At 55.6% G+C, this 21,439-nt stretch overlaps 5 protein-coding genes across 5 annotated transcripts; 2 read left to right on the top strand and 3 right to left on the bottom strand.

Moving 5' to 3' along the window:
* Nucleotides 1-380: 380 nt before the first annotated feature.
* BU26DRAFT_556108 (uncharacterized protein) lies at nucleotides 381-5,363 on the bottom strand. Its single transcript, XM_033832360.1, has 4 exons — nucleotides 4,657-5,363; nucleotides 914-4,604; nucleotides 754-858; nucleotides 381-699 (listed from the first exon to the last, which is right to left on the bottom strand). The coding sequence occupies exons 1-4, from the start codon at nucleotides 5,150-5,152 to the stop codon at nucleotides 528-530; spliced, it is 4,464 nt and encodes a 1,487-aa protein (XP_033676632.1). The 5' UTR covers nucleotides 5,153-5,363; the 3' UTR covers nucleotides 381-527.
* Nucleotides 5,364-5,867: 504 nt separating this feature from the next.
* BU26DRAFT_496173 (Utp21-domain-containing protein) lies at nucleotides 5,868-9,564 on the top strand. Its single transcript, XM_033826244.1, has 4 exons — nucleotides 5,868-6,032; nucleotides 6,090-7,607; nucleotides 7,656-7,958; nucleotides 8,011-9,564. Exons 1-4 carry the CDS (start codon nucleotides 5,904-5,906, stop codon nucleotides 9,217-9,219), a joined length of 3,159 nt encoding a protein of 1,052 aa, XP_033676631.1. The 5' UTR covers nucleotides 5,868-5,903; the 3' UTR covers nucleotides 9,220-9,564.
* Nucleotides 9,565-9,737: 173 nt separating this feature from the next.
* On the top strand, nucleotides 9,738-12,338 carry BU26DRAFT_525126 (uncharacterized protein). The gene is made up of 3 exons (XM_033830435.1): nucleotides 9,738-10,422; nucleotides 10,476-10,923; nucleotides 11,252-12,338. The coding sequence occupies exons 1-3, from the start codon at nucleotides 9,834-9,836 to the stop codon at nucleotides 12,069-12,071; spliced, it is 1,857 nt and encodes a 618-aa protein (XP_033676630.1). The 5' UTR covers nucleotides 9,738-9,833; the 3' UTR covers nucleotides 12,072-12,338.
* Nucleotides 12,339-15,935: 3,597 nt separating this feature from the next.
* Nucleotides 15,936-17,028, bottom strand: BU26DRAFT_174796 (uncharacterized protein). Its single transcript, XM_033820316.1, has 3 exons — nucleotides 16,860-17,028; nucleotides 16,012-16,808; nucleotides 15,936-15,947 (listed from the first exon to the last, which is right to left on the bottom strand). Exon 2 carries the CDS (start codon nucleotides 16,777-16,779, stop codon nucleotides 16,021-16,023), a length of 759 nt encoding a protein of 252 aa, XP_033676629.1. The 5' UTR covers nucleotides 16,780-16,808; nucleotides 16,860-17,028; the 3' UTR covers nucleotides 15,936-15,947; nucleotides 16,012-16,020.
* On the bottom strand, nucleotides 17,022-18,241 carry BU26DRAFT_174742 (uncharacterized protein). Its single transcript, XM_033820314.1, has 2 exons — nucleotides 17,443-18,241; nucleotides 17,022-17,273 (listed from the first exon to the last, which is right to left on the bottom strand). Exons 1-2 carry the CDS (start codon nucleotides 18,012-18,014, stop codon nucleotides 17,264-17,266), a joined length of 582 nt encoding a protein of 193 aa, XP_033676628.1. The 5' UTR covers nucleotides 18,015-18,241; the 3' UTR covers nucleotides 17,022-17,263.
* Nucleotides 18,242-21,439: the final 3,198 nt, after the last annotated feature.

Below are 21,439 nucleotides of genomic sequence, written 5' to 3'. Positions count from 1 at the left end.
CGAACCGAGCCGGATCTGTACGCTTACCCTTGCGCTATTTTAATAGCCGACTTTGACGAGCTTGACCCTGCTCCGGGGGTACAAGCTGGTCGGGATCGTGAGTGGAAAGATGCATATGTGGGTTGTCGCGGGCTTGTCAAGTCCGTCTGTAAGGGGTTTATCCATAAATTGCGTTCGAGCGTCGGTATGGTACTGGTGTAACTGATTGAGTTCTGGACGTAGTGCTAGCGCAGAGGATAGAAGGGAGGGTATGCAGACCTGGCAACTCACTCAGTCGAGAAGTACAGGCGCTCAATGCGCGCCTTAGTAGCGTGGAGAAATGAATAGCAATGGAAACAAACAAAGCAGACTCTTGGCCCAACAAGTGATGTAGAACTCATGCCCATGCAACTCCATGGTTACTTTTCTATTACTACGTTCATATGCAAACCCGATACACCCCGTCTGGAATCTAGGCACGTCTATCTTCTTTTCGTGTTAAAAGCGCTGACGATAGCCACCCACCCAATGCAACCATCTAAGCCGATCTAACTGTCCAGAGACAGCCCGGGCGGAGTGACCAGCTCCGTGTCCGTGCCTTCCTTCGTGGCTTTGACTCCTTCCTTCTCTTTGCCCTTGCCGTTAGCCCTCCGCTCGTCAAAAGCATCGGGGACTTTCTCGCTCAGGTTGATGGCGACGAAACTCTTTGGTAACTTGACACTAAAGTATCTGTTAGTCCCATGCCGGGGTAATGAAACAAGGGCGAAAACATACTTGTGGAACTTTGCGCGAAGGGTCTCTAGAACCTCCTTCCAGTCGTGGTGTGCTGTGAGACTGCGACGGGGTGAGAAACCAATCATGTGGCGAGAATCGAGTTGTCTTTGAAAGAGTCAGTATATGCGTTCCAAGTCTCAAAAGGGCTGAGCAGACTTACACATCAAGCGGTGCGAAAGCGTGACAACCTGGCGACAATGTGATACGAATGCTGTAGTTGAAAGTGTTCGGTTCATCATCTTGCGTGGCATTCTCTGACTCATACAACTCGAATCCGATCTGCGAGAGGTAGTCTAGCTCGGGAATAGCATTGCGCGCAATCTTCGTTTTGATACCGCCCTCAAGGATACAGTTGAGAAGCGTGTAGATGTGTGATTCCTTGGTGAAATAGAAGAAGGACTTCGGGGTATCGGACGCTTGAAGCTCTTCTAAATCTTCGACGATCTCTCTCAGAAGAGGGAGGGACGTGAGGAGACCGATCTCCAGCTTCTCCTCATTGTCGATGCCGTATTCTTGCGGGCCAATGTAGTCGAAAAGGACTTTGGAAAGATGGTACATTTCGCGAAGCTTCACAAGTCGGGCGTCCACTTGAGCTTTCGATACAGCGTTGCCAACGCCCGTGTAAAGCTTGAAGTAGGACTCGTGCGCGTAGGTGGGGGGTGCAACAGGCTTGACAACAATCTCAGACCGCCTCCTAAAACCCATACGGTGCGCAATGTTCCCGCGCTCCGCAGGCTTCTCTGTGTGGTTTTCTTTCGCGTCCGCCTTTGGCTGGATATCAGCGGGAGCTGGCGCTGGTCTGGCCTGGCTGTTGTCGGTTGATGGGTGCCTGGAGCCGTTCACGATGGCTTCCTCTTCGAGGAAGCCGGCGTCCGGCGTGAAAACCCACTCGAGGAACTGGCGATTATGAAGGGCATCGAACTTCATGGAGTCGTACAGCTCGGAGATCTTGCTCGGATCGACCTTGTCAGCATCTCCGAACTCTTTAAACAGCTTCTCCCAGCGCTCCTTGAACAGCTCTGGTCCTTCGTTACAGCACCAACGGGGCTGGATCTGGTTCACATTGGTAAGATGAGACAACGCCCCAGGGGAAGTCACGTCTCCTGGGCCGCCTGCAATAGCGTTCAGGGACAAGACAGCGGCGGAATCCAGCTTCTTGAAGTTGTGGTTCATGACGCGCTGGTGAAACTTCATCAAGTCGACGACCTGTCTGACCACGATGTAGGGCTCTGGTACGTCTTTCGGCCAAGCAAACTGCGGAGGTGCTTTATCGCCAGCTCGAAGCAGCGTCTTAAGTTTCTTCTTCACCTTGTCCATGATGTCTTTCGCCGCGTTAGAATCATCTAAGAGGTCTTTGCGCACCTCAATGTTCTCAGACGGATATTGATCCTTTTCGAGGAAGGATGCCGCAAAGATCTGAGCGCTTGTGGTGACGCGCCGTTCAGAGCTGCTGAAAATGGAGACATCGTCGAGGACTTCCCTGTTCATAAGCAACAGGTCGTTCCGGAAGTTGGCACCCATATCCTGGGTCTGGTGGCGGGCAGAATGCGTCGGCTCGCCTCCCCACTTGATGATCAATTGCAGCTTGTCAAGGATAAGATTGTTCTCGGCGGCGGAAATCCTGGAGAGGGTGAGACCCGACATGGAGTCGCTACGTTTCGCGGCGGATCGGGCGGCATCAGCACCATCGCCAGACGCCGACCCAGCCCTTTTCCGTTCCGGAGAGTCTTCAGCTGTCTCCCCAGGGAGAAGTTCCTCTTTCCGCCTCTTCCGGAACATTGGCTTGATCTGGACTTTAGTTCCCGGCCAAGCTCCCTTCTTGTTCAGATAAATCTGCAACTCGCGGAGCTTCTTAGGGTCCTCGACGCCGTCCTCCATTGCCAGCTTGACAGCGTCACTCACACTCTGTAATGCTGCTTCGCCGATCAGCAGGACCTCCTCCTGGTGTCCTTTGAGCAGGTCGACGAAAGGCTTCGTGTGGAACGTGTACTTGAATTTTTGCTTAGGCGTACGATCGGCGTGCCGAATAACGGACACAACACCTTTGAGTTTCCATTGCGCTTTGGAAGCTGGAGGCGGCACGATCACTTGTTCGTCTGAGTGTGACTTTTCGATGCCGAGCTGTAGATTCTTGTCGCGCGGGCCCGGCGGCGATAGGAGATCTGGCTCCGATTTAAGCGCGGCAGGAGTAGTGCTTGGAACTACGGTGCTTAAAGGCTTTTCAAAACTCGGAGAAGCTGTAAGTGGGGTCGTGCTTAGTGAAGCCTCAGGAGAAGAGGGCACGGTGCCCGAATGGCGGATATGGGGAAGGTGGGGGTGATTGTTAGCCAATTTTGACATACTAGGAGACTTGAACAATCCTTTCAGCGCTTGGCGGTGACTCCCACTCTTCCTCGACGTCGCCGACGAGGACGGCCCTTCCAGGACTTCAGAGGCGGCCTGTTGGACCTCTTTTCGTTCTCTGCGCGCGATCTCCTGTATAAATAGGTCCTTGAGGATCTTGGAAGCTTTCTCGTAGTAGTCTTGGTTGTCTTTGACGAAGCTCCAACCATTGACGTCGATAACGTAGCTGCGATCTCCGGTGCGAAGGAGGTCAAATCCGCAGACTCTCTGACCGAACCCTTCCGAGATCTTGGCTGCCATGGCTGCTTCCGTTTCGCTGAGCTTAGTCACGTACCGGACTTCTTTACCGCTTGGGTTTCGTTTTACCAGACCGTCGACAACTGGTGACTTTCTTGTCTCAGCATGGCAGAAGTTCGGCCCCACGGTGTACGCTTTGACGTCCTCTGAGTTCTCTACTTGTAGAAACTGCTCGTAGATGTAGCTGTTCTTAGGCTCGGTGATGCATCTCGGAACGTCTAGGGTGTCGTCCTTTTCCGAGCTCTTGTTGTTCACTTTGCGGAACAGCCTTCGGCCACCGCCACCGTCCTTTTTGTGATAATAAATGTTAATATTATGATCTTCGCCGCTCACAGGCTTCTCCACAAAAGGCTTGGTAAGCGTGACACCGTCAACCCGAATGCTATTTCCGTCATCGACGAGCTCGACCTTCTTCGGCGGTAGAGCGCCACCTCCAGTTCCATCGGGAGGACCTGGCAGGGTCACTCTCGTCCTGTCTTTCAGGGCTTTCGCGAACTCTGATGAATGCAATCTGGGCCCACCATCCCGATTGACTTCAACCCGTTTCGGCGTCGGCACATCCAGCTTGTCGAGGATGGCTAGGCAGAGCCGTCTGTCCCAGAGGACTTGCTGCATGGGGAGATCATTGACGCAGAAAGGCTTGCGCAAGCGTGCATATGCAATTGCTTTGTCGAGCGGAAAGCCATCGGAGAAGAAGGAGATCAGGAAGTCGCAGATGGGCCAATTCTCCACGTCCTCGTCTAGTATGATCTTGTCTCCGAAGATCTTGACCTCAAAGTCGTCAACCAGCTTGCCAAAAATATTGCGAGCTGGCTTGCTTCGCGCCTTCGACTCCAGCGCGCAGACACCAATGATGCCTTTTGTCGGCTTCTTCGGCTCCCTCATGTCTCTGCTGCCCGGGCTGCTGCTCGCGCCCGTGCTCCCACTAATGCGTCTTTGGGCGGTGGTGCGGCTCCGTGAGCGGCGAGCATTGCCTTGCGGGTTCGAGGTTGGCTGCGAGCCCGGCGACGGTGCGGTAGCGGCGTGGGTGGGGCCCGGGGACGGGCTTGGCTGGTTTCCGTTGGGATTGTGGTTGTGGCTCGCAGGCTCTTTGGAGAAGAGGTGTTGGGTGGGCGAGAGCTTGGGTCCCAGACTGCCATTCTGGCTCGACGTAGTTATTGACAGCGAGGACGTGGCGGTCGTCGTGCCATGCGGCGGGCCTTCCACTTTCACTATTATTGTTAGCCGTGCGCCCACGCCGGTGCCTCGCAAATGGCGACTCACGCTCCGCCTCGGAGCCTGCTACGGACCCAGGCCCACTCATTCCTCTTGTGTTTGGGTATATTGCCGAGCCTATGGAGTAGAGGGACGAAAAGGACATGCGGTTCGACTCTGCGTCGGCTTCAGATCTCGGCGGGCGGTACGCATCCGGCAGCGTCAGCGTTGACGCGAGGCTCCCGCCGCGGGAAGCCTCTAGGGTCGGCGTCGCATTGTCGAGGTCGTCGATGGCGGAGCCATTTCTGGCGGCGCCCAGGCAGTCGAGGAGGCTGCTGTCGGACGCTTTCGAGGGCCGTCGCGATGGGAACTGCCTCGCAATGGGCTTCGAGCCCGGTGGCGGCATAGAAACGCTCGCGCGTTCGACATTGCTTCCAATGGTCTCCGGCTCCGAAGACCGCGCCTTTCTGCTGGCGGCGGATGAGCTGCTCCCCGAGGCCAGGAGGTGTGGTGTCGTCCGTGAGCGCGCGCTCTCAGCACTGACCGTGCGAGACAGCTGCTCCATCAGGCGTAATCCCGCGCTGACGGAGTTTATGGGTGGGATCCAGATGTGCTTTTTTTTCGGCAAGCGGCAAATTGTTACGGCCAAGGTGCCATGACGTCGATCGGCGAGAAGCGCACCGCTACATTTCTTCAGGAACAGGAACAAGAGCAGGACTTCTCACCAGATGATCAAGCAGTCCAACAGTACGACCTTATACGAGCATGTTGGCACGTTGGCACGTTGGCGGCGGAAAGCAAGATAGGCGCACCGCTTTGAGTGGGCGCGCCTGTGCCTGCGTCACCCTGCAGCAGCGCGTCGCCATGGCTCATGCGATAGCAGATACAGCAGAACCCGTTGAGGAATTCGTTTTCAAAAGCCAAAGCGACACACATCGAAGAGATGAGCGGAAGTCCGTGGAGACGGGTCCTCGAGGGCGTGAACCCGCGCACCAACCTTGGAACAAACCCATGGGCTTCGGCCAGATAGCACTCCTTTTGTTCAACACACGTCTTACCGTGGTAGTAGTGCGCTCACAGCGAAGCCCCCTCCAAGCTGGAGGTACATGCGCGGGATCCCGCCGAGAGGTGCTTCCGCTGTCACTTCCATCGAAGGATCTCACCGCGAGAGGGACCCCCCTGCGCAGATCGTCTTGGCGCGGGGTGTCCGTCTAATCTCCGCAAGAAATTTTGTCCGCCGGCGTGCGTACGGTGCACCGTCTCGAACAACATCGTCGCTCCTTTGCCGGCAAACGAACTGCCAGTCTCCACAGGCGATGCCGGGCCCTAAGCTGCCAGATAATGTCTCCGGTGGCCGCGTTGCGAAGCGACAGAAGCTCCAAGCTGGTCACGAGAAAAGCTCAGCGGCGGTCGTCCGCAAGTCGAAAATCTTCGCCCCGTTCAGAGTAAGCCCGCTTGAATTGAAGTGATGCCCTCAGGAGGCCTCTAACAGAGTCCTTCAGACGGTCGGCCTTGTGTCTCCCACCCATGTCCCGTTCACCTCCCTCCCGCTCGGCAAAACGACCTTCCAGATTACCACCTCCGTCGGGCGATCGCTGCAGACCTACGACCTCAAAGGAGGGCTGAATCTCGTCTTCCTTACCCGCCCGCAGACGCCAGAAAGCATTACAGCCACACTAGCGTGGAAAAAGGTCGTGCTTGCTGCATGGGGCGGTCCGACAGCAAATTCTTCGCGAGGTGTCTGGGTGTTCCAGCGGGGAAAACAGGTGGGCGAGCTGGAGCTGCCTCGAGGAGCACGAGAGAACATCACGCGGTTGCTGGCTTTTGGCGAGTGGATAGTCGGATGCGGCGCCACTAGCATCCAAGTATGGAAGTCCTCTACCTTTGAGCACTACACCACTCTGCAGAGCGCTTCCTCAAGCGCTCTGTCGGGCTCCCTCTGCAACATGCCGACGTACCTGAATAAGATATTTGTAGGAAGGAAAGATGGCTCCGTGGAAATTTGGAACGTGAGCACGGGCAAATTGCTCTATACTCTCCTTCCCCCAGCAGCCGACTTCGGGCCTGTGACAGCGCTGCAGCCGACACCGGCGGTGTCTCTCCTCGCCATTGCATATGAGTCAGGTCCCATCACGATCCACGATATACGCGCCGATAGAGAGATTTTGCGACTCAATACAGGCGGCTCGAAGAAGATACCGATTACTACGATATCCTTCAGGACGGATGGGCTGGGTGCCGGCGATGAAGGTCGCGAGGATGGCGTCATGGCAACTGCTAGCAGATTTAGCAGTGACATTACCTTCTGGGATCTTAACAAAATGGGCCGCAAGATGGCCACCCTAAGTGGGGCGCACAATCCTCCTCCATCCGTCAAAGATGGCATCGGAGGTGGCATTAATAAGATTGAGTTCCTGCCAGGTCAAGCGGTGATCGTCTCAAGTGGACTGGATAACTCCCTCAAGAGCTGGATATTTGACGAAGCGCCATTCTCGCCCACTCCTCGCATCCTTCATTCTCGTGGCGGCCATGCAGCACCGATCTCTACGCTTAAATTCCTACCCTCAAATTCAGACGGCTCCGGTGACATGGGAAAGTGGCTACTCAGCGCGAGCAAAGACCGAAGCCTCTGGGGTTGGAGTCTACGCCGGGACGGGCAAAGCACCGAACTCAGCCAAGGTGCAATTCAGAAGAAAGCTAAGAAGATGGGTCTACTCAACGGTACTGAGCCGAATTCTAGGCATTATACTACGCTAGATAATCTTAAGGCTCCACCCATCACATGCCTAGCATGCTCCCTTAACCGCGACGGTGGGATGGGTGCTATGCCTGGAGTTACAGGGATCTGGAATAATTCCTCCAAAGTTAAAGGGGACAAGAAAGCTCCAGAGGTCAATATGACGGGGTGGGAGAGCATTGTCACCGGCCACGCGGGAAATAAGACAGCCAGAACATGGTTCTGGGGTCGAAAGCGAGCCGGCCGGTGGACTTTCGACACTGGGGACGGCACTGAAGTCAAGGTAGGCGAACTGCACCAGCCCTCGGCAAACTTCGTTAACAAAGTATAGAGTGTTGCAGTGTCTCCATGCGGTACATTTGCTCTGGTCGGATCGGTGGGTGGGGCTATCGACATGTATAACCTTCAATCTGGCCAACATCGACGGAGGTTCCCCGCCCGCCTAACTCCAGCTGAAGCAAAGAAGTTCAAGCTTCAACAATTGCAGGCCGAGGACGGAGCTCTGGATGCCAACACCCACGCCTCTCCAAAATTTGCGAAGGGCCAAGGACGACACAAAGGAGCCGTAACCGGACTCGCCGTTGACAGCTTGAATCGGATTGTAATCAGCTGTGGAGATGATGGTAAAGTGAAGGTGCGTTCAATCTTCTCCAGTTTCAGTAACCTTCTACTAACATCGAGAGTAGTTCTGGGACTTCGCAACTGGAATTCTCCGGCACGAAATCGATTGGTACCCGATGACAAAAGTCGTTGGCTTGCGATATCACCGTAACAGCGACCTGATAGCTCTTAGCTGTGATGATGGGTCCATTCGCGTGGTCGACATTGAAACGAAGAAACTCATCCGAGAGTTGTGGGCTTCACGCATTCACGCCGAGCTGCTGATCATCGATTATATCTTCTCAAGTGACGGCCGATGGATTATTGCGGCCGCGTCTGATTCAACGGTCAGAGTGTGGGACCTTCCTACTGGCCATCTCATCGACGCTATGAAGCTCCCGGGACAATGCACTGCCGTGTCCTTCTCCCCTTCTGGGGAATTCCTCGCAACGGCGCTGGACGGCGAGGTGGGCGTCCATATCTGGACCAACCGCACGCTATTCACACATGTCTCCACAAGGCAAATATCGGAAGACGAAATCGCTACCATCAGCGCACCTACGTCATCCGGCGAAGGAGGAGAGGCCCTCATCGACGCAGCCGCTGAGGAGGAATTTGAAAACGAGCCAGACGAGACTGTAGTCCCCATCATGGACCAACTCAGCGACCAGATCACGACTCTAAGTCTTGTCCCCAAGTCACGATGGCAGACTCTCCTCCACCTCGACATAATTCGCGCTCGCAACAAGCCCAAGGAGCCGCCCAAAGCGCCGGAGAACGCTCCGTTCTTCCTACCTTCTCTCTCCCAGAATCCGGCTTCAAATGTTGGTTCAAATGCCCTCGCGCCTTTGGATCCGGAACCTGCATCGCGTATATCCAGCTCCGCCTTAGCATCAAAGTCCTCAGCCGCTACGTCCACAAACGAATTCACGCGACGCCTCGCCCACGCTGCCGAGACCTCCGAATACACTGCTATGTTATCGTATCTCTCGTCCCTGCCGCCCTCAGCTGCCGATATCGCAATTCGCACGCTAGAGACCGTACCGCCGTACACGGAGCTGCAGACATTCATCGAAGGGCTGACGGCGAGGCTAATGGAGAGGAGGGACTACGAGCTCGTCCAGGCGTGGATGAGCGTATTCTTGAGACTGCATGGGGATGTTGTAGTCAGGGACGAGGGGCTGGTGGGCCTACTGAGGAAGTGGCAGGAGGAGGCAAAGAGGGAGAGGGAGAGAGTAGGTGGCTTGGTCGGATATAGTGTTGGTGTGGTCGGATGGGTGAGGAGTGCGAGGTGATTAGAGGTGTCTCATGTCTCTTCAGCTGGACGAATCGAGCCCTGGTGGCTCACAAGTCATCAAGATTCCAAAGGGGCCGGCAGCTGGCACATCGAATTACTTGCTTATAGGGCTTTGCTAACTCGGTTGTGGGTAGGGATAGAGGGGCCCATTTGTGTGACGACAGTTCATTGAGGGTGCAGCCTTCCCCGCGTGGCTCTGGGGCGCGCAAAGTGGTTCGTCAAACGGGTCGGTATGCGGACGCTGTGCAAGCGCCACGAACCGATACATACAGTAGTATATCTGAAGACCCCTGAAGAGTACAGTCCCAGTTGCACGAGCTTGCGCGTGAGCAGCTAGCGGGTCTGGTCATCTAGCACAGCTTGGGGTAAAGATAGCTCAAGCGCTTGCCAATGCGGTTAGCCCGAGCGCACGGCCGTCTGCTGCTCCCCACGTTAAAGGGCCGCAGATGCGCCGTCCAACTATGGGCTTCCCTTTTGGACTTCATATACCACACAGCCTGTACAGACGCCACTTACAGCGCTGCACGCCTCTCGTTCGTTCATCACCCTACTGGCCAAACGCGCCAAGGACTACCCAGCACTCGTTACGGCAGGACGACATGCACGCGCACCATGGACTCTCGTGGCAGCCAAGATAGCGGCCCCGTCCGCAGTCGCAGATCCACAAAGCAGCCAATGCAATTCATGTTCATTGATTCGACCGACCATGGCGTGAACGCAAAGCCCGACAAGGCCGTGAGGTCGTTTGTCATGAAGACGGCCCGCCGCCAGAAGCCTTGGAGCACGCGACAGAAAAGCCCCAAGACGGAAGCGGAACTAGAGGAAAACTCACAGCCAAGGTCTCAACAGTCGTCAACACGGACCTATGACGGGGCTGACGAGCATGATCCTGCCAGTCCTGGATCCTGGCAAGAGTTCGCACCGACACCGAGTGCGCGGTATGCCCGGTCTCGCGGATCAGCTGTAAGCAGCAGAAACGGCACTTTCTCTAGGCGCCCCAGCAGCCACCTTCACCTCCTTCCGCCATCAAGCCGTGTCAGCGTGTGCGACTTCCCACATTGTACCGGGGATTCTTGCGGCCAACCCCATGAAGCCCCCACGGCGCTTGGGCGTCGATGTGGCTTCGACGTAGGCTTCAGGGCGTCGTTCGACTGTTTGCCCGTGCAGATGGATGAGAAAATGCGAGACTTGCTTGAAAACTGTGAGTGTACCGATACCCGTTAATGGCGCAGAGTATTGAACGTAGCCTTGCAGTTGTGAACGCGCATTCTGCACTTCTAATACCGTTGGACCGGCACCAGGCATCAAAGCCGTTGACTACCGAATGGGTGGCAAACTCGATACTGAGTGCATCGGGCGCACCCTTCATTTATGCGGTTCTCACCTCCAGTGCTCTCTACTCGCAAGCCACTGGCGCTGCTAATCCCTTGGATGTACTACACTACAAGACAGAGACCATACGGGAAATCCACACGCTTTTCGACAACCCAAGAAGAAGAGTTGACGACAGCAACATTGCTGCCGTCTTCATGCTACTGTGCCTGGAAGAGAGTCAGCTTGTCGGGCGAGAAGACCAAGAGGACGCCGAGTGGAGTGAGCTGCAGCGGAGAAAGCACCTCAACGGCCTCAAGAAAATGATAGAGCTAAGAGGCGGTCTTGCAGCGCTTGGAAGGAACCGGTGCCTGCAAACCTTTATTCTCATGTGGGTCTCACCGATTTTCTGCATATGCATATTGGAGCCCCGTCACTCCATTTATATTTCATCTATCTCGTATTCATCTACTCGAGCACATCTTTGCCTGCATGGCCTCTGACCAAACTTCCCTATTGGACGTCATCTGCGGTTTCTGGTTTGCCTCTTGCCTTTCCGATCGTGCTTGCCCAAAACAGACAGGTAGTTTCCAAGGTTGTTCGCTGTTCACGTCCCTGCATCCCCGCTTCACATCTCCGCAGACACGTGGAGGACCCCAGTACAATCTTACTCACATCCAGGCCGCATACACGATCGGGGTTCGCTAACAAGCGGATAGGCACAGCATCGCTCACGCAGTAACGACCTTTGAACGGCCGTACACCACACTTGTCGATGCAACCGGCCAGACGCAGCAATACGACATTCCCTCCTTCCGGAGCCGGCCCTCGTCAGGTCGCACACTCCGTTTGTTTCAAGCGCTCAAGCTTGAACCAGCCCTCTTCGACATCGTTTCTAACGCGGTAGTCTTTATCGGGGACCTAACATGTTGGTTCGAAGAGGGGAAATCCCCCGTGAGCCCACTTGAGCTGCAGAAGCATGTATGCCTGCTTATGTACCGACTATTCGACTGGTACAAGCAGGGCGAAGAGGATCGGGGCATCCAGAGAAACCCGGTGGATCAGAGTATTTGCCTAGCATTGCTGATCTTCCTCGTGAGGGCATATGAGGACTCCTACCTGGGAATGGTTCACACCGCTGGCAGCAAACTAGAAGTTTGTCTTGGGAGATGCGTACTGCGATGGGGCAAAGCACCCGACCTCCTCATGTGGACACTTACCATGGGGGCTTTGGCGACGCAAGGAACCACTGAGTTCGCCTTCTTCAAGCGGTATTGTGGCGTCGCTTTTGCGGACCAGGGCTTCAACGAGTTTACGAATGCGGAAGAATTACTGGACCGGATGAGGAAGTGCCTATGGCTCCCCAAACTAGACGAAGAGGTAAAGAGGCTTTGGGCACACATTGGCTTCTGCAAGGGGGAGGAGGTCATGGAGACGATTGAAACGGGGCCGACATCACCGAAGGGCATCAAGGATAACGAGGTTGTCGGATCCTTGACCAGCAATCGGTTCTTTGGAAGGAGGAGCGACAGTCAGTGAGTGGGTTAGAAAAAAGGAGTGTATTGGACTATCTCGGTATTTCATTCATGGGAAAAGGGACTCCGGAACTGGGTACAGGTCTCAAAAGGTTTTTGGGTCTTAGTCTGGGTCTCCATGGAACGGGACAAGGTGTACCGGACGGACTGGAAATGCTTCGGCATCACTTAATCTTGTATTTGTAGTCGATAGTGGTAGATATTTCGAGCTTGGATACCCTGAATGACAGCGCTACCAAGGAGTGGTCCGTCAAGTCCTCTTACAATCGAATGCGATGGAGCCCTTTCAACTTTAACTGTCTTGGATGTGAGGCATACAGATCACGATCTCCGCCTCTTGAAAGAACCCGCAGAACCAGGTAAAGTGACGTAGACTCTAATAGTGCATCTCAACAAAGCTGTCATGCTGCCAAAACACCATGTCGTCAACCACTCATCACTCACCTCTGCATTGCGGAGAAAACTCCTTCTCGCCATGCCCTGAGGGCCGCGCACAACCTGCACACTGCGTCATCATCATCATCATCATTATAGGTGAGTTCTCGCTCATTAAAAAAGTCTCGAACACACCCATGTCATCACTGTCCCCTTCATTACCTCACTCAACCGCAACTTTCCGCGACCCCCCTCAACGCCGCAGATCCCGCGTCTCGATGCCGCAGCACCCGAACCCCTCAACACCACATGCATGCAGTCCCCTCCGGAACAGGAAACTCACGATGCCGAACATCGGCCCATGGTTCGACCTCGGACACCCCTGAGGCAGCGAAAGAAAAGAAAAATCGAACCATGGCGCGATATTCCCCCTTCCCTATCTACTATCCATCCTGTGTGCGATTGCGTCAACGGCATTAACATTTTTTTTGGGGGGGCCGCGCTAGGCTCGCTCGCCCTTCTGGACTGGGTTTTCTTTGATGAGCATGAGGAAGGTTCGCGCACTTCGGTGCCGGTTCGGCGCGGAGGCGGAGGCCGCAAAATAATCCCTCTTCGCCGGCCACCGGCCGACCGTCCGACCGAGCGCGAGGCGCCGCGATCGCAGGCGCCGCGATGATCGCCTATCCTGGGGCTTGTTTTGGGTTAGTGGATCGGCGGCGCATCATGATGCCCCATGGAAAGAGTCGGAATGAATTCGGAAAGAAAAAGTGCGGATATGTATCCGCTGCGAGCCATTATTTCTTGCAAAGCGAGGGCGGTTGCGGCGGAAGCTACCTCCGGAGGTAGGCTGGATGGATAGGCGTTCGGCCGAAGAGGAAGGGAGGTAGGTCATGGGGGTTGGCTTGGATGATGGGTACGGTGTGGATGATCTATGGGATTAGGGGGGGGTGAGCGGAGTGATTCAAAACTGACCGATTTCGACTCATCGCTGCTGAGTGGAGGCTTGCTTGCTTCCAAGGTTGCCAGGTGCACACGCTGCGCATGTGAGTCTTGGGGTGCTGCTCAGCAAGCGCCCACGCCCATCACCATGCTCATTAGTAGTCACAGACCGATCGGTGTATGCGAGCTTAACAATTGCAGACGACCCTTACTATTCCCCATGATTATTCAGACACAGAACTGTAGCAGCCTAAATAGCCCAGGTCGGGACAGCCATACGAGATGGAATGGTGATTGGACAGCCTGGCACTTTGAGTGAGCAAGCGACAGGGTTGTCCACCGTCCACGTGTATTACTCATCGCTAGGCTTATTGCGGTAACTCTTTGCTAGAAAGCGATGCAGCCGGACGAGCAACATGGTTGCTTCGCCCGGACAGGCATGAAGGGGAGTTGAGGGGTGCGAAACCGTTGCTGGATGCAGAAAGCGCTGGGTGTCCGGGTACTTCTTCAGCTTCGAGTTCGTCCGTCTACGCCTCAAATCAGCACCCCGCCCACGCACGGTGCCGCCAACATCAGCAATAACAAGCCCGAGAATATCTGATCCATGAGCTTTAGTAGAGCCACGTTCTTAAGCTCGAGCACTCGAGCACGGGGCCAGGTACAAGCCCTAGCCCACCTGTCAAGGCTGACGCTGGGGCCAAGACAGCTCTGAGCTGGTACTTTTGAGGCTGCCTGAGGATTGCTTCATTTGCTGCTTTGGGCGAATTTTGGATCCATAGGATAGGGAGGCCCTTCTCAGCACAGCACTTCTCAGCGCTACCCCACAAAGCCGCCGCCCCAAATACCAGGACACAGCTGCCAACGGGGGGCCAGAAGGCCAGAATCTCAAATAATGGGTTTGCTTTACCCGTGCCGTCCTCACCTCATCTTGAGCTTCCAGCCAGCGCATCAGCAAAAGCAATAAACAACGTGGCTCTCGGACAAGACAAGGCAGGCCCTTTCGCGAAACAAAAAGGAAACAATTCCAATTTACCCCTGCCCTCGCCTATTGAGGTGCTGCTATGCGGCGTAGGGCGTAGCTTGCTGCCTTCCACCTGGGGCCGGCATCCCAGGAGAAAGCTGAGATGCTGGCCAGGTACGTACCCGTTTCACAGCCCCAGATCCTATAAATTTCGCTCGCCGAAACGCACACGTGGTGCTTTGCCTTGTTGCGCATGAAAAGTGGAGGATGAGGACCAGAGTAAACGAAACGGAGCGATGTGGAGTGGATGGAATTTGAAACTGCGGTCGTTTAACTTCGGGGTTGCGAATCTTCTGCTTGATGGGGTTGCGAATCTATTGGAGGGAAATGAAAACGCGATGCTTGGAGGCGCAATCCAACTCCGCAATCAATGTGAAAGTACATGGCGTGTTTTGAAGCTTGGAAGGGTGAAGGCAGGAGTGTTGGTAATGCCCGGTATCGCACGAGATGCCGAGGAGAATGTGCGATGCCGTTGAGAAGGCGGTCGAACCGCACGTAAGGCACTCACTCGCGAGATCGTCGCTAGAGCGTCCTGCACGCTGCGCCGTGATCATCACTCACCCCTCAAACAAGCTCCCCAAGTTCCTCCGCGCGCATCCATACGCAGCCGGACATGTTTCGCACGTAAAGGCCCACGGGTGGTAAAAGCGGCTCGACTGGCTGCCTGGTCCGGTCACATTACCTCTGCCTCGCTCGTGAGGCCGAGCGGAGGCATTCAAACCCCGAGCGCCCCCGTCGCGCAGCCAAAAGCCTAGACCATCCGTGGGGTGCCCGCGGTGGGTGGGCTCGGAAGACTGACGACGCCGAGTTGCTCAAAGCCTGCGTGTCTGCCAACTGCTGCGTGCCCGGCCGGCTGCACCGGGAAGCTTGGAAACGCGGACCAGTGTGGCATTCCAAGGCAGCCATGGCTCGGCTTTGCGTATGCCTCGCCGCTGCAGGAGACGTAACGCCGTTTCGCAATGCTCGTACAAGCGTACGTCGACCGGCTCGCATTGAGGTTCGCGAAAGACTGCGCATGTGAGCGTGAGCGTGAGCGTGACAGACAGAGCGCGGGCGAGGCCGGTCAACCGATGGCGCTCGCTCCCTTCAGCCTTGCGACGACGCCGAGCGCGCAAGCCCCCCTTGTCCACGGATCCGCCGCGCTGGCACTGCACGGCAGGCGCACGGCCCCCGCCAGATCAAAATGGCGGTCAGATGAGAAATTTCCCATGTTCATGCCATGCACGTGTGCGCGATAGGAAATATTGCTGTTACGCTGCCGATGTGGTGTCACCATCCAGGTCTCGAACAAAGCGGGAATGCACAGTGGAGAAAGCGCGTTTTTGGTAGAATGATCATGTTTGATTGTTTGCCTACTGCAGTGGGGGGAGTCTCGACCATCGAATGTGTGGGAGAGCTCGTACCAGCCTTGATCCATCATCCATCCTGTTCCGTCCAAAGAGACCTGAGTAGAGTGGTGCATCGCAGCCAAGGTTTTTGCTGCGGAATCCGAAAAAAAAGTGCCAACCCATGAGACAAATGAAAAGTGATATCATGCTTTCCCGAGGCGCCATGCTGAAAGGACTCGCTCGCTAAAATGCTGCATCAAAGACAAATCAAAAGGTCGCGCGGTGTTGGCCTAATAACTTGTGATGAGCGGAGCGGTCGATTCGGGTATGAACAGGTCGTCCTCGAAGTAGGACGCCTGCGGCTTTCCGTCGTAGAAGGATGTTGTGAGCATGGCTTCCTTCTCGGAGAACTCCATGGTAGGTTGCGGCGGCGAGACTGGCGGTGATTCGTCGTCCGAGTCCTCGTCGTGGACAAGCTCGGGCGGCGATTGTGATTGCGATGGCACGCGAGCGAGAGCAAGGTCGGCGTCGTCCTCGAGGTCGTCGTACTGGTCCTCGTCGTCCTCCTCGTCAATCTCGGTGGTGGTGATTTGCACCGGCGCCTGGCGGAGATGGCGGGGCAGGTTGACCATGTCGAAGTCGCCGTCCTCGTCGTACAAGTCTGAATCAGAGTCGGAGTCGGAGTCGGAGTCCTCTTCGGGCTCCTCCTCGATGGTGTCAGCCCATTGGATGTGTCGGGGCTCCTCCGACTTCTGAGCCTTCGCGACGGTGTTCTGGAACCAGGCCTCCTGCTGCCTCTCGGCGTCCTGGAGCTCGATCATGAGGGAGTCGAGGAGGTTGGCGTGGCCGACGAGCAGGCGGAGGTCGTGGTCGGCGCGGCAGGCCTCCTTGCCCAGCTTGGAGCGGGCAGAGGCGGCGATGTAGTAGGTCTGGGTGAGCGACATCTTCTGCTTCTTCTGCGGTGGTGAAGCGAAGTAGTGGCTGCGAGTCGTCTCGGCGGAGATGGGCTCGAAGGAGGACTGTATTCTGAGGTGCGATGAGGAAGGCATCTTTGTTATGTAGGCAGAAAAATGATTGCCTGAGGTGAGTCAGTAAATGGTTGGTGACTGGAAGGGCGGAGGCTACGAACCTAAAGCAGCAGCCAATAGCAGCGGGCGGCGATCCGAGGGTCAAGGGTCGGAAGCGTTGAGGTCAACGGCCGTTGTCGATACTGTGTGTATTGACGGTGGACTGGTGTCAAGGAAGAAAGTTTGCTTGACTGGTGGTGTGCTGCTGGTGTGTGAAGCTGGTGGAGGAGTGCAAGCGGCGCGGGCCTGTCTTTCTTATGTTTCTCTGACGCTGAGGATGACCATGCAACGGGAGGCTCGGGCTTGTCCATAATTCCGACTCACCGCAGACCGCTCCAAGCTTTTCGGCGTCTTTGACTGAGTGACGGACAGGGATGCGGGCGGGCAGGGGTGGTGCCATCCGTTTAGCTCCGTCCGCGGCACGCACCATTAATCATCGGCCGACGAGCGTCTTCCGCTTCGGGCTTTACGCTGGCCTAGAGATAAGTCAGGCCTGATGAATCATAGCTAGGTAGCGACGGCGTCCTCCACGGGTGCATAATGCGCTTTGCTCGGATTTTGCAGTTCTACGCACCGGCGCCCGCTACGCGCGAAGAATGAATGACTGGGCCACTGGGCCGCCCGCTGCTCCCCTGGTTGACTCACCGGCCGCGCTGCTCGTTCTCGTTCTGCAGTGCGTGGCCTCGCACTTTCTCGCCCAGGTGGCATGAGAGAAGCGAGTGCGAGATTGAGCAGCCTCGTCGCGGCCAGATTGCTGCCTCACCGCGATGTGCTGGCGTACGCTGCCTGGCCTCAGCCTCCGCGTGCTGCGAATCAGCGCGCCAGCTGATGTGGCTTCTGTCACCGCCCTCCAAAAGGCCCTGCGCTCGCGTACCTAGCCATATCTGGCGTTTCATCGCGACGTGATCGCGCTCCCCAGCGGCTCTGCAAGGCTGGCTGGGACGCGTCTCCACCATCGGCCTCGCCTGCGCTGCGGAATAATGGCTGGCGGTGCCATTTGGGTGCGGTGCTTGCGACGGACCAATCCATGGAGCCGCACGCTTTTTGGGAGAGTCATCCACCTGGGCACTCCTCTGCCACTCTCGGACGAAACCAGCAGTCGCAGGCCGTGGGAAGCGAACGTCTCTCGGCGTCCTGCGCTCCTCCGGGCGAACACCAGCGGTCCAGTCCAGGCCCCCGTCACACGCTTTCGGCCGCCAAACGTGGGGAAACGTCATGCCCAACTGATCACAAACCCATCGTCCACAAATCGCTGCCTCGAGCACGCCTTGCCCTTGATTACCAGGGCCGTGTCGAGATTACTAACTGCCATCTCCGCGCTGCACTTGTGCGTCGCCGCTGATTGGACCAGGCCGCATTCTTTGTTGCGCATGCTGAACAATCTCCTCTGACAAATGATCCCGCATTCGCGCCCTCCTCCAATCACCGCTGTGCTTGCAACAACGTTAAGGTGATGATACCATCATGCCAGGCTTCATCTTTCGGGCCTTCGTTCACGGCCTGGACGCCGACTGAGCACCGAGCGTCTCCCGTCATTTCGACATCGCGGCCAGGCAAGAGTGGAGGCTTCATTGACCTGGCTATTTTCCATTTCGCGTTCCGACGCCTTTCGACGCCACGTCCCAAGAGCAAGCCTCAAAAGGCGGAGGCAGATCCCGTACGCCGTCCCCCCGCCAACCTTCCACTGCGCCGGTCCCTCGCAAAGGCGCAAGCAGGCGTTCGCAAGGGCTGAGCTTCCGCAAGCAGCAACTTTATTAAGCCGGCGCTCACTCAGCTTTCGCTTCGCATACCGTATCCTGCGAGCAGCGTCCACTCAGACGCTGCTCGCAGATACCTTGCACAGCCCTACGGTGCCATCGCTTCGTCCAGCGTAGTACCATCTGCAACAAGTTAATTAAGCGTATGACACGATCCCTTCTTCTGGCAACTGCTCGCAGCGCACACCGCTGGACCTGTGCGAGCTTCAACCCTCACCGCAGCCTCACCGCCAGCGTCCATGAACGCATCCACATATATGCAACGCGCAGTACCAGGCGAATGTGACTCTGCATACCTGCCAGCCTGCCACAGCGCCTCTGCGAGATGAGTCTGCGAGATGAGTCGGCGACCCGTTGACCGCAAGGAGATTTTGACAGTGTACAACTTCTACTCATAATTCATCCATTCCAGTCATACTGCGACATCGCACACCTCGACAGCGCATCAAGAGTTGGCAAGCTCATTGGAGTTCTGCCTCTCGCTAATCATTGCTCATCCCACCTCACGTTGTTGCACGCAATGCCCACACCAGGAACAACCTCTCGCAGATGCACTTTCTCCGCGGCCTCCATGCTCGGCAATGCTTTCGAGGCGCGCGCGGTTATCGGCATCACGATTGCCAACGGCTATGCTACTGCTCTGCGTTAACATCCGTTATCCTGCATATCTACCGAAATCTTGACTGATGAGAAAGCAGAACGCATCGCATCGCAGCAACACCAAACGCACAGAGATTTCAAAATCCATTCCACCAATCCACAGCGCGGAATTATCTTCTACCATAAACGTACCGCTACCCTTTCCACGTCTTCGTAATCAGACCGCCAGACCCTGTTCGCATTCGCTAAGCGAGCGACTTCCTCACCATTGGCTCCTTTGTGCAGAGCACAATTCGGCCTGCGAACGTACGCCATGCCATCACCGACAGCCGTCACGGCATCGTGGAGTCTGGCCCCAGGTTCTTTGATGTGGAGAACGTGTGGAGTCGGGCGGGACCGAAAGCTTGGGAAAGCTTAACGGGGAGATCTCTGCATGTCTCGCGATATCACACCACCAGGAGACCGGATGCCAACGGCGTGCACATGTTTCTCCAGGGCGGCCTGGCTATCTTTCCGGTGCCGATGTCTCGTGCCGGCACGCGAGTAATGGGTTGTCACGACAGTCCATGGAGGATCGGAGCTTCGAGATGACCCTCCGCTACGCGACGTTCCGCCTGAGACCAATTTTGCAGCCACGCGTGCTGCTTTTCCAGCCATGCGGCTACTAGGCCAAGACAGCATTTCGTTTGATAGAATGCGATGGTGGATGTAATGTTGCGAGCACGTCCAAGATCCTATCACTGATATCTCGCGACAGTGTAAGCCATCTCTATACCTTCAATATTTTGAAAAGAATTAACATTTTCTTCTTTGATCCTTTTCTATGATGTATTATCTGATCAGTCATTTGTCTCATTTCAAGTTATAGCTACGTGAGTCTGAGAGATGATATCTTTGTGCTACCTAGACGTGCCATTGTACCTACCTGCGAAGGCTTCCATGGTAGTTTCCTTACGTGCATCGTTATACCCAGAGAATTCCGCACCTTGAGAGCCTGACCATAAGGGAGTACATGTTTTTTGAACTCGTTCTGCCGTACTAAATGTGGGCAGCCACTACGGCGTTCTGCCCCGGGGTCGTATGGGCTGTATAACTTCTAGCAAACACAAACCCTCCTCGCGTTTATAGTCCTTGTTCCCTTCTCTCGTGGCTTCCATGGTGGGTACTCTGCGCGCTGCTTTCCTCTTAGTCTTCTCAGAACCGTCTACGATACTTAGTTCCGTATTAGTGTCCGAGAGCGATTGCCATTGTCGATGCCGACCTCTCTGATGAAGATGTGGCTGAGATTGCCCTCGGCGTTGATATTGAGAGCACTAACCGTTTGTTCTCTATCATTCGGCTACGTTGATGCACTTCGCTATCTCGCCCTTTGCAACATACAGATCCTCCAGACAGTTACTCTTCTGCCTACGCCGTACGCATTCCAGTTGGTCCGCATAACGGGTTACTCCCTAGTGCGTGGTTCTCCCCTAGCACTGCCGCATCACTCTTCAACCATCATCCTTCTACCAAGCGCTGCCGTCTAGGGCCTACTCTTGCCCATGCAACGACTGCGCAGTCTTGCTCGTCTTCTATCTTTCATTCTGGCGGCTAGGCTTTCCAGATTCCATCGTCCTGTATCTCACTGTTTAGCTCTCTAATCGGAGTAAGTTCTAGTCTAGCTAACTATTGCAATCATGTTGGTATGCATCATTGCGCGCAAGTCGGGAGGTAGGGGTCTCTTGCGGTAGGGAATTCCTTGGATTTAAGGGCTCGACGCGCAGATAATAAGATTGCTTGTGTAGCTAACTATACGTGCTATTACTATACGCACAAACCTGCAAAGGCCTCTAGGGTAGCTGTTACGGTGCGTTGTTAATTCTGGAGAATTCCACGCCGTGAAGGGTGGCGCTCTTACTTCCTTTCGCGGCGACATCTTGATTGGAGGAAAGACCTGTCTCTGCCACCTCACATAACACAGGCACGTTTCCCACGCGCTCTCTTCCTCCACATCCTCTCTGAGCGAGCTCACGTCATCTATAATGGACCGGCCTACTATTTCGAAACGTATGCGGAATTGACTCCACGTGCGCACGAACCGTACCTGAATAGTAACGGCATGGGCAAGTAGAGCCTGCTTCAGCCTTTCCGACCAACGCCAATTCTACAGCGTCCAGGAACAGCGCACTTGGTATCAACGAGAGGGAAAAAATTTCGAAGACACGAGAACTGGGCGTGCACGACGACGGATGAAGGCAACACAGGGCTTATGAACCTGGTTGTCTTGCTCGCGCGGGATGTTTGAG

The sequence above is a fragment of the Trematosphaeria pertusa genome, assembly GCF_010094035.1.
Source record: "Trematosphaeria pertusa strain CBS 122368 unplaced genomic scaffold BU26scaffold_23, whole genome shotgun sequence".
NCBI classification, from domain to species: Eukaryota; Fungi; Ascomycota; class Dothideomycetes; order Pleosporales; family Trematosphaeriaceae; genus Trematosphaeria; species Trematosphaeria pertusa.
This window is presented reverse-complemented; position numbering and strand designations above follow the sequence as displayed.

Coding starts and splice junctions, on each gene's coding strand:
- BU26DRAFT_556108 (XM_033832360.1), bottom strand. CDS start 5,152: ATGGAGCAGCTGTCTCGCACGGTCAGTGCTGAGAGCGCGCGCTCACGG. Junction 4,605..4,656: donor AGCAGGCTCCGAGGCGGAGC/GTGAGTCGCCAT, acceptor TAACAATAATAG/TGAAAGTGGAAGGCCCGCCG. Junction 859..913: donor GCTTTCGCACCGCTTGATGT/GTAAGTCTGCTC, acceptor ACTCTTTCAAAG/ACAACTCGATTCTCGCCACA.
- BU26DRAFT_496173 (XM_033826244.1), top strand. CDS start 5,904: ATGCCGGGCCCTAAGCTGCCAGATAATGTCTCCGGTGGCCGCGTTGCG. Junction 6,033..6,089: donor AAATCTTCGCCCCGTTCAGA/GTAAGCCCGCTT, acceptor AGAGTCCTTCAG/ACGGTCGGCCTTGTGTCTCC. Junction 7,608..7,655: donor GGGACGGCACTGAAGTCAAG/GTAGGCGAACTG, acceptor AACAAAGTATAG/AGTGTTGCAGTGTCTCCATG.
- BU26DRAFT_525126 (XM_033830435.1), top strand. CDS start 9,834: ATGGACTCTCGTGGCAGCCAAGATAGCGGCCCCGTCCGCAGTCGCAGA. Junction 10,423..10,475: donor GCGAGACTTGCTTGAAAACT/GTGAGTGTACCG, acceptor GTAGCCTTGCAG/TTGTGAACGCGCATTCTGCA. Junction 10,924..11,251: donor CTGCAAACCTTTATTCTCAT/GTGGGTCTCACC, acceptor ACAAGCGGATAG/GCACAGCATCGCTCACGCAG.
- BU26DRAFT_174796 (XM_033820316.1), bottom strand. CDS start 16,779: ATGCCTTCCTCATCGCACCTCAGAATACAGTCCTCCTTCGAGCCCATC.
- BU26DRAFT_174742 (XM_033820314.1), bottom strand. CDS start 18,014: ATGACGTTTCCCCACGTTTGGCGGCCGAAAGCGTGTGACGGGGGCCTG.